This window comes from Eleutherodactylus coqui, chromosome 1, assembly GCF_035609145.1.
Source record: "Eleutherodactylus coqui strain aEleCoq1 chromosome 1, aEleCoq1.hap1, whole genome shotgun sequence".
Taxonomy (NCBI): domain Eukaryota; kingdom Metazoa; phylum Chordata; class Amphibia; order Anura; family Eleutherodactylidae; genus Eleutherodactylus; species Eleutherodactylus coqui.
In genome coordinates this window covers 398,872,341-398,882,287 of record NC_089837.1, presented here as the reverse complement: position 1 = coordinate 398,882,287, position 9,947 = coordinate 398,872,341, and the positions used below count along the sequence as shown (strand labels likewise).

Below are 9,947 nucleotides of genomic sequence, written 5' to 3'. Positions count from 1 at the left end.
CCTACAATCAGACAAGAATGGGACAACATTCCTCTCCCAAAACCCAAGCAATTGGTCCCTTACTTCCCAGACGTTTAAAAACTGGGTTTGGTACACAATGGTAGACATGCCCTGGCCCAACCTTTTGTAAGATGTGTTGCTGCCATTAATTTCTAAGAGAGTCATTTTTAATAAATGAAAAGAAAAATTTGTCACTTTCTGATTTGTGTTCTATTGTGTATAAAACATGGTTATATGAGACTTCAGAATCACTGCATTCCTTTCTCTTTACATTTATTTACATCTTACACAGTGTCCCAACTTTTTGGGAATTGGGGTTGTAAACATAATTGGCCACATTTAAATCAGATCACAAAAATATTAAACTTTAACCATAAGACATTCACTTGCTCATCAGAGTATTTGGATGATATGTATACGTGTGTATAATTATCTGCCTTTTTTTTTTTACTTTCCTTGCATAGCATCTTATTTTGCAGACTATTTCTACTTATAAGGGTTTATGTCCACGGGTGTTTTCCACGTTGCACACACGCGTGATACGCTGTAAATGCAGGCACTGAAAGTCAATGGACTTTCATTCTTCCATGCACACCAACATGTGGACACAGCGTTTACATACCGCAGAGAAATAAATTGCAGCATGAACCATTTCCCTGCGTATGATACGGAACCCTTCTTTGGGCTCTATATTAAAAAGCTGCCCCTACGTAGGCATTGTGAGAGGGCAGCGTTTCGATACACATCAATGCTCTGAACAGAGCGGATTCCCGGACATGCACTGTGCATACTCAGCCCATACACCGTCTCTGCCGGCAGAGCGAAAGGACTGCGTATGTGTAAAAGGGCACAGGAGACCCACTCCATTTTACGCATACGCTCGTGGAAATGAGCCCCAAGACTGTAAGATTGTTCAGTAGAAAAGATCTTACCATAATGGCCCGTTCACACAAGCGTATTTGTGCGCATAATATGCAGTGAATAGAACCCATTGACTTTAATAGGTTCGTTCGCATAAGCATATTTTTTCACACAATGTGCAATAACATAAAAAATTACGCGGCGTGACTCATCTTGGTGCGTATTACACACCGTAGAAACCCAATGAAATTAATGGCATGCATAAATATGCAGAAAATATGCACGCATGAAATCAATGTGATTGTTCCGTTTTTGCGCACATAAAAACACACCGGTGTGGGTGAAATATATGGAGGTAAGCAATTTTCAGTTGCATAAATATGCAGCATATTTATGTGGCTAAAATGCGCTTACGCCCATGTGAAGTGGCCCTTACAAAATTTAATTTTAAAAAAAGGAGTGCAGTGCCACAGGCAATCTGCTAGAATGCAATGTGCATATAAGCCATTAAATCACACGAGAAACATTTAGTAATCATTGTTTTATTCATCCCACTTGTAATAAATATACTTGTATAAAATCTGTTTTGTAGGAATGTCAGGTCAAAACATACGTAGGAGCGACGTCAGAAATCATCTATAAAGTGTCAAGCGGAGTCATGTAGTGAATTGGATTTATTCGAGCTGCACCAGGAGATCCCCTTCTCCCACGGTTTCGCCAGGCTTGCAGTGCACAGAGGTCACCTGTAAAAGTCAGATTTTCAAAGCATTTTAAAATGGAAGAAATTAAAAACTTTGTTGAAAAACATGGATCAGATCATTGCTTTGCTTGGAGAAACTGCCTTACGTGCTACCAATAGCTGCAAGTACAACCAAATCTAATATAATAAGCTTTATTTGTATAGGGCCAACTTATTCCGCAGCGCTTAATATCAGAAAACTGAGCCATCCGTACATTCCACTAGCCAGGGCAGCACCTGGTGAAAGGTGAACTTATTTCTTTAGTGACCACTGTGTTTTTACAGCATAGCAGAATAAGCCCTGCACCAGTGTCCAGTACTGGGTGGAGCGAGTGCAAGCTGCTACCCTGAGGGACAGGATCAGAGACAATTCCAATTCCAGCAATCTAACCCCTTAAATGTTGGGGTCAATGGCAGCTGAAGCACTCGCTGGTTTGCAAGGGAGGGGGCTCCCTCTGTTGTCCTATCAGAACTCAAGTGACTTGATCCTCAGGGCTTGATTGATTGCCATATCAGCTGGAGGCCTATACACTGGAGCTCATTCATTTCAGTACACCAACCAAATCGTAGATTTTTCGAAAATGTGCAAAAAAGCTACTTTGTGATGAATATTAATTCATTTATTCAAATAAACAGTGTCAGCACTGATAAGGGGGTGAGAAAAATGTAAGGAAATCAGCCTAATTCATTGTAATCAATGGGGCAGATTTACTAATAGTTTTAAATGTGCCAGATTTATCACAGTAGCTCTGCTGAGTAATATACTTGTCAAATTTTGACATTGTCTTGTCTGATTTATACCACCTATTAGATGGCTTAGTTTACAACAAAAATGGGGTCATTTCTATGAAGAAAAGACACAGTGAAAAAAAAAGATTTTTAAATAGATCGTAAATATGGCGCAAGTGTTTTCGATAGTTTCTTGGCACAATTTGCAAAAGAAAACTGTCAAATTTTCAATAGTAATCTGCGCCAATGTGTACGAGTACAAAGCACGTTTTTCGCCTTATTTGTGATGTACTGAAATGAATGAGCTGCAGTGCACACGGCTCTTCCATCTTTGTACACGTATTAGTACTATGATGTCAGTTTTTCACTAACCGGCACAGAATTACTGCAATGTGTTATAGCAATGATCCAACAATTGCATAGTGAAGTCCCATAGTGGGAGAAGGAAAAAGAAAGACCGTAGACCAAAAAAAGATCAATAAAGCTTATGAAAAACCTAAACATAATTGACATCCCCGCATCGGTAGTCACTCGAACTATAGAAAATGATCAAATTATTTATCATGCATAATAAACTCCCCCCAAAAATGAAAAAGCAATGAATAAGTTGTATGGACCCCAAATAATTATAATGAAAACTACAATTCATTCCGCAAACAATAAGATCTCACACGGCTCAGTGGATGGAAGAATAAAAATGTCTGGCATCTGGCCATGTACCAACACAAAATCAATTTTTCTTTTTATTTCATTGTGCAAAAGTAGTGAAACAACTATACAAGTTTGTTATCCATGTAGTTGTACTGCCCCACAGAATAAAGCCTCATGTTACTTACTTAGCGACTACGTACATCTAATATACAAAAAAACTATGCAAGAATTGCTGTTTTTTTTCTATTTACCTGCCTCAAATTATATGTACAACATGGTGCCATTAAAAAATATGACTTGTCCTGCAACAATCCAGTCCCCATACGGCTATCTTCAAGATAAAATTCTGGCTCTTAGGGCTCACTCACATGAGCATATACACCATTAATAAAACCCATCGATCGCAATGGGTTCACGCACACGTGTGCATATTTTTTCATACAATGTTCGGTCAGGTGAAAAAAACTCCACAGCATGTCTTATTTTGGTGCATATTACGCACCGTAATAGGCCATTGAATTGATTAGGCCAGCACAAATATACAGTGAATATGGTGGAAACCTGCCTATTTCACTGCCTATCTGCGCAGCAAATCAGTGGGCCTTTCTGCATAGTTTTTTGTAACACAAATACGCAGTGTATTTACGCACAGAAAAACCCTCGGCATCAGCCGGTATACGCAGGCAATTGAGATTTTTTTTTGGTTGGGTAAATACGCCGGTGTGCATGATCCCTTAGAATGAAAGTAAAATGGCTTGGCCATTCAAGCACATAATAGCCTGGTGATATGGGGTTAACATGTCCCTGATTTCAGCTGTAATCTAAGTCAAACGATAAAAGTATTTTTTTGGCTGGCATCTGACATATTCACAAGTTTCATCCAGAGGATTTTTTCCCTTTCTTTCTTTCCTCTAGAGCAGCAGTTTGTCCAAGGAAAGCACTCCTCTCCTCCGGCTCTGGGAAGCAGGCTCCATCCTTAGGGCTTTTTAAGAATTTATGACTCACAACTACGTACATTTTTCTCTACCAAATTTGCTTTCTACAAGAGGACTAACCCTGGAGTTTAATGTGGGGCGTCTGAAACGGTTCAGTCCTTCAAATCATTATTATACTGTAAAAATCTCTCTTCAGAAGGGTCATCCCTGAATTAAGAGAGCGGCATGTATGCGAATATAATTATGTAGACCGTAGCACCCATCATTACTGACTAATGACAGCGCCAGGTACACAATGTAACATCGGCACGGCCGTATGACATCCAGAGCGCAGTAACTAAAGGTGACACCACAGGTAAGGGGTTCTGTTACAGATTAGTTTCCAGATTGTTATGACAGGATCTGAAAGACGACATCAACATATATACAATGACATGTCGAATCTATAGAGACGTTAGTTGGTAACACTTTGGGAAATACATTTTTTAATATTCATTTTAACGATTTAGTCAGAAAAAAAAAGATGCTTAGTTTAAAAGTGAAGGCAATGCAATGGTATATATGCTGCATACAGTGTGCAGATCTCTACTACATTAAAATATCAGTAAATCAACCACATATCCCTGTGACATACCGGGCATTCCACAATCGAGTATTAGAACACGGGGGCATGTATCTGGAAAACCTCATCCTCGGTCTTTCCCCTTAATTTCGATATATTGGTCCTACGTTGCTAATCAACCTCCAGTTATCAGCCTAGTCTATTCATTTCTGGTCATGTAAACTCTATATATATATATTTTTATATGTAACTTATCACAAGATTTTTTTTTGTATTACATGCTCATCATGATCTCTGACATTCTGCGGCCATACACAACACAAATGGAGAGAAGAAACACAATACCTTTCCAGTTTTAGCTGCAGTCATGCTGTTCTGCATCTTCATCGCTTCAATTACACAGATCTCTTGTCCCTCAGAAACCTATCACAATACAATTAGAGGTATTTAGGACACGAGGATGAGTAACAATACATATACACTGCACACATAAACATGTACAAACTAATGTATAACAAGACCCTGTAAGATAAGGGAAAAGCACATGGAAGTACAGTGTGAAAAAGGCTTCTATATCATTGCACATAGTGGGTCTAAAGCATATGATCACATAGGAAGTAGAGCTGGAAGTGGCATTTAATACACAGTTTCAGCTCTGCCCAGTTGCACTAATAACAATAGTTTGCACTAACCACTTTGAACTCAGAAAAAAATAAATTAAAGGAACTGAGAAAGGATCAGAGCCAAGAAGGAGAAACACATTGAAGAGTTTATGAAAATGTCTGGGGATGAGGCTTTAATTAGCATTTCCTGGGTGTTGGTGATGGAAATGTGAGATATCATGCTGTCCTGGAAGATGGGACTTACTGAACATACGTTGGAGGTGTTGTTTGTCCACACTGCTCTGATCCAAATCTGCTAGAGTCATAACCTAGGATGTCCTTAACAGTAAAGATGACAGATGCTTTCAGCTTCTGATGTAGAGCTAAACCCTTACACAGAAATGAACTTTGCATCCAAGAGCTTGCAATCTATATTCTGCAACTTGAAGAATGTTGTCTGACAACCATCCTTGTTACAGTCCTCTGTGAGAGACATATAGGAAGAAGAATGCTTAACTATATAGTTTGATGTTGAGGCCGTTTGTGTCTTTTGGGAACAGCTCTACGTTTTATTCTATGAAATCAGGACATGCAGAGGCTGACAAGACCAGAACCTTAGCTCAGGACTACAAACTGTCACATATATTAGAATTCCAAGCCACATCCTATAGGATTTTAATTAAAAAGCCATTGACATTATTTGAAGTGTAAAGAAGTAGTAAGGGCAGAGTAAATTAAAACAAGCCACCTGCCGTTACTTTAAGAACACATTCGTTTGAGCCATATTCTACAAAGAAACGTAGATCACTGGACACAACCCAAATCAATGTGACAGGCTGCTTTCACTGCTACTCCTACTTAATAGTCACAAGCCCTACAAGTCTCTCTGATAAACCCAATCTGCGCTGATGGACTTCTATACTCCTTGTCTAATTGGAGTAAAGTTTGCAGCCCTCCATCCTGTATCTTTCATCCAGCTTGCAGAGTTCTTTCCTTTGACATTGAAGGGTCAGAGGTCACATTCACATCCGATTATCAAAGTAACACTCATTAGGCAGCAGTTTGCCTCGTACCTAAATGAGTTGCTTGAAGGATCCGTTAGTACATATACTGAGCCGTTTTTTGCATTCAGAAGGAAGTGTGGATGTGACACAGCACTGCCACAATCTGAAGTTTCAGACATCTCCAGTTGATGATTAATTATGGGTGGTGGGAAATAAAATCCAGTAAAGCCAGCTGCTTGCCATGGTCGGCAAAATTACTATAATGGATATAGGCTGCCAATTTTCCATTTTATTGGCAAGCCTTCCAAATGCAATTAGGGGAGTTATAAATGATATGGAAATCTATCAAGTCCCTTTCATTTTCGGAGACACTCTTCCCTAGAGGGTTGTCTTCAAGCTCATCATTGACTTTGTTGTGCTAATGATATAAACTTCTTTTTATTTCTAATTAAGGCACCTATCCACTTTGGGAAAAGGTTTCCAGAAAGCCAGTAAAAAAAAAAGTAGTCACGCATAACTTGAGGAACTTCTCATTGACTCTACTGTGTCCCAGCACCCTGTCCTTAGTTCATAGGCGTATCAGAGATGTCACACAGAATCGAAAAATGCATAGAAGGGAAACAGTGGACTTGTATCAAGAACTCTGTTGCTCGCCCAGTGCCATTTGCTTTGGAATAAAAGCATGAAAATGAAATGCAAAGGCTAAAATTGCAGACGTAAAGGATGACTGCACAGTGCTCCATTTCTCAATTTCATCCTTCAGAGCCACAAAATGGGGTGATACAGTTACTGGATGAGATTTACAGTAACAGCTGTGGTCTTCCCACACAGGGGAGGGACTTCTAATGTGCTAAGGTCTGGCCGAAGCAGACGGAAAGCAACAAAGCATGATGCCGTTCTGTTAAAGGCTGGGTAGGATTAGCTACTATATATCAATTATCACAGACATATTATGTACCTTTGTATTGTAACAATAACAGTGATTTCTTCGACCTGCTTGCGAATATACTTCTGCCAGAACAAAATGTAAGTCACTAAGAGAAAGTTACTATAATTTAATTCTCCTCCTAATCTGTTCTGCAAGAAGCACATAGGAACCTGTGCCAGTGGCATATGGCTCTCTACTGTGCTAAACATTCGTACTAAAGACAGGTTCATCAGTCATTAGAGTATCTGGGTAAAAGAATTAGCTCCTGATGGATAGTATTTAGAGCTGACCTGCTGATGATACATTACCAAAGAAACACAAGTTTCCAAACCCACATGACATTAGAAAATGCAGACCAAGAAATAATATTCGTGCGAGTGCTCATCATGTACGCCAGGTTATACAATATAATAAATAAGTGATTTCAACTCTGCCTAAAATTGGGCCCGCTGCAAGGGACCTTGGGTCAGGCCTGCACAGGCCAATTAATGCACAACACCTGCTGTATAGAAGCAGCACACGAAGCACTTCCGAATCATTTTAGCAATTAAAACAAAACTGTTTCCTGCCTATTTGCACAGTAACTGTTTCAATGCAGGAAAAGGCAGCTCACCATTATGAAACAAGTAGGTGAAAAAAAGCAGTTTGGAGTAGGGGGGGGGGGGAGGTGGAGATGGTTGGGATAAATCTGCACTATGGAATAAGACCAGCCTTTTGTTCTCTTACTCTCTGAACCTTCTGCCTAATTTGCCAGAAAAACAGAGGGCGTATGGGGCCCTTCCACAGTATCACCTTCTGCTGCACTCCTGCCCCCTAAAAAGATGGATCAATATCATCCCTGCTGATTTTTCTTCATAAGTGGAAATCCTTCAATTACAGATTTTTTGGGGTGGACACAGGTGTGAGAGTTTAATATGCATCTTGGGTTCTGAATAAAAGCTCCGCTCTCTCCCCCGATTTCCAGTTAACTTTCACATTTTCACACAAGGGCGTTGCATTAAATTTAATTGTATTCAAAGTGATCCATGTCTTATGTAAATACATCACATGTACTTTGGGGTATTAACTGTCTTGGTTCACACAAGAACGTACATCTCACCTCTTTATCCAAAGTAAGGAATATTAGTAAACTAATATTCCCAAAAAAGAAGGGAAAATAAATAAAAGGTTCTAGACTTTCAAAATGTTAAACTCTCTGACAGCTCCTTTATTTCCCTTTCCATGAATTTGCACAGAGCTATTTTTTTCCCCTCTCCTAGAGGTCTGAGACCCCAACTGCCTGTCTGGATCAAAGGATTAAAGATGAACCACTACATATAATTGGTTTGTTCAGCACAGGGTCATAGATTCACATCATTAGGCCACAATTCAGTCCACCATCAACGCCTCATGTAGTAAAGATGCAATTCACTCATAATGCTTTCCCATTATTTCGACGTCTGTTCAGTTTCTATATGTTTTGCATTGCGTAGAAAAAAACCCCGATTACAGTGTACAAACACAAGACAAGTACATAAAGGAACCATATGGCGTATATAAATATATAGAAATGCCCTAGACTAACACTGTTCAAACAAATGTAATAAAAAGTGAATTGATTGAATGACTTATTGTAGGCACATGAGGATATAAAGGCAACAAGTGTATATAAACATATAAAGGACAGTCATTAATGTATATTTCACTGTATAACAGTATATAGTTGAAGAGGTTGTCCGTATGCATCAGGCATGATTTATTTGTGCTTGCTTGATGTCTGCAGCATATGTCATCCTTTCTGGCTGTATCCCACATAATTCTAGTTCAATTGCTTTCCTTCCAAGCTATCACCATGCTTGTAAGATTTTTTTTGTGCTAGATCTAAAATTGAGGAGATATCCAGCAAGGCCTCCTATCTGCATCCACCTGCTCAGGCTTTTATGAATTATACACTGTTGCCTAGAAACAAGCAGTCACAACTGACCGGAGAAGAATCCGCTACGTCTTTATACTGCAACTACAATCACAACTTCCTCATGCGACGCACGCTACATTCCAAGTGATAATGTGAGGGAGTAACATCTGTAAACACTAAGCAGAAGGAAGCTTCTATTCTACATGTGGGACTGTCGTGGGCTAAACTACACAGACCTTTAAAGAACTGGGTGTCGATGCCCGCTGCACGCATGGCGCTTGTATCCCATCTAAACATATTGCTGTGCCCAATACTCCAGCTCTAATGGAGTAGGTGGGAGGACGAGATTTGTCATGACATTCGATTGAGGAGGCTGCTAACAGGATTAGAAAGCAGCTGTCACTTTGTGTTACTTGGAGTCGGGGCCAAATATACAAATTTATAAGATGAAAACTAAAGCTGAGCAGGATTGGAGGGAGAGGAAGGAAAAGTTGCACTTTGAGTTGGATAGTGCAGACAATGTATCGAGTTTCACAGATGTGCTACATCAGCGTGGTGGCGGAATCCCATAAATTGTGCAAAACTAATAATTCAGCGCGGTCACATTTACTTACGGTGTTCGTCATCCGTGTTGCTATGTAATAAACCAGGTATTTCTGGAAACAAAATGTCAGTCAACAGCCAACAACTGACTTGCTTACAAATAAAAGTGTTTCATAAGGCTGGGTTCACAATTGCTGTACTAAATGAGCCTACCATCTGTAAAGCACAAGTCTTTAGAAAATACTAGAGGCTTCTATCTCCCAATGTTGCCGCTCTGGGTATAGTGCTATGTTATTAAAACAGATTTCCCACATACATTTTTTTAATGAAAGGCAATCTTTTCCTTGGATCATCCCTGTAAGTTAGAAACCTGTGAGTCACCTGATCGCACAGTATCCTGCAAAGTATTTGATTTCCCTACAGTGCCACCATAGGCGAAAATAAGCATTACACAGTGCCCACTCAATTAATGGACTGTCTTGTGTAATAGACGGCAGGT

The 9,947-nt window shown here is 39.6% G+C and overlaps 1 protein-coding gene across 1 annotated transcript in view; it reads right to left on the bottom strand.

Moving 5' to 3' along the window:
* Nucleotides 1-1,387: 1,387 nt before the first annotated feature.
* PCCA (propionyl-CoA carboxylase subunit alpha) overlaps nucleotides 1,388-9,947 on the bottom strand; it is a 400,750-nt gene continuing 392,190 nt past the window's right edge. The window contains exons 23-24 of the mRNA XM_066580185.1: nucleotides 4,823-4,900; nucleotides 1,388-1,604 (exon numbers count right to left, since the gene is read on the bottom strand). Coding sequence (XP_066436282.1) covers nucleotides 1,536-1,604; nucleotides 4,823-4,900 — 147 coding nt within the window. The 3' untranslated portion in view covers nucleotides 1,388-1,535. The remainder of the gene's footprint in view (nucleotides 1,605-4,822; nucleotides 4,901-9,947) is intronic.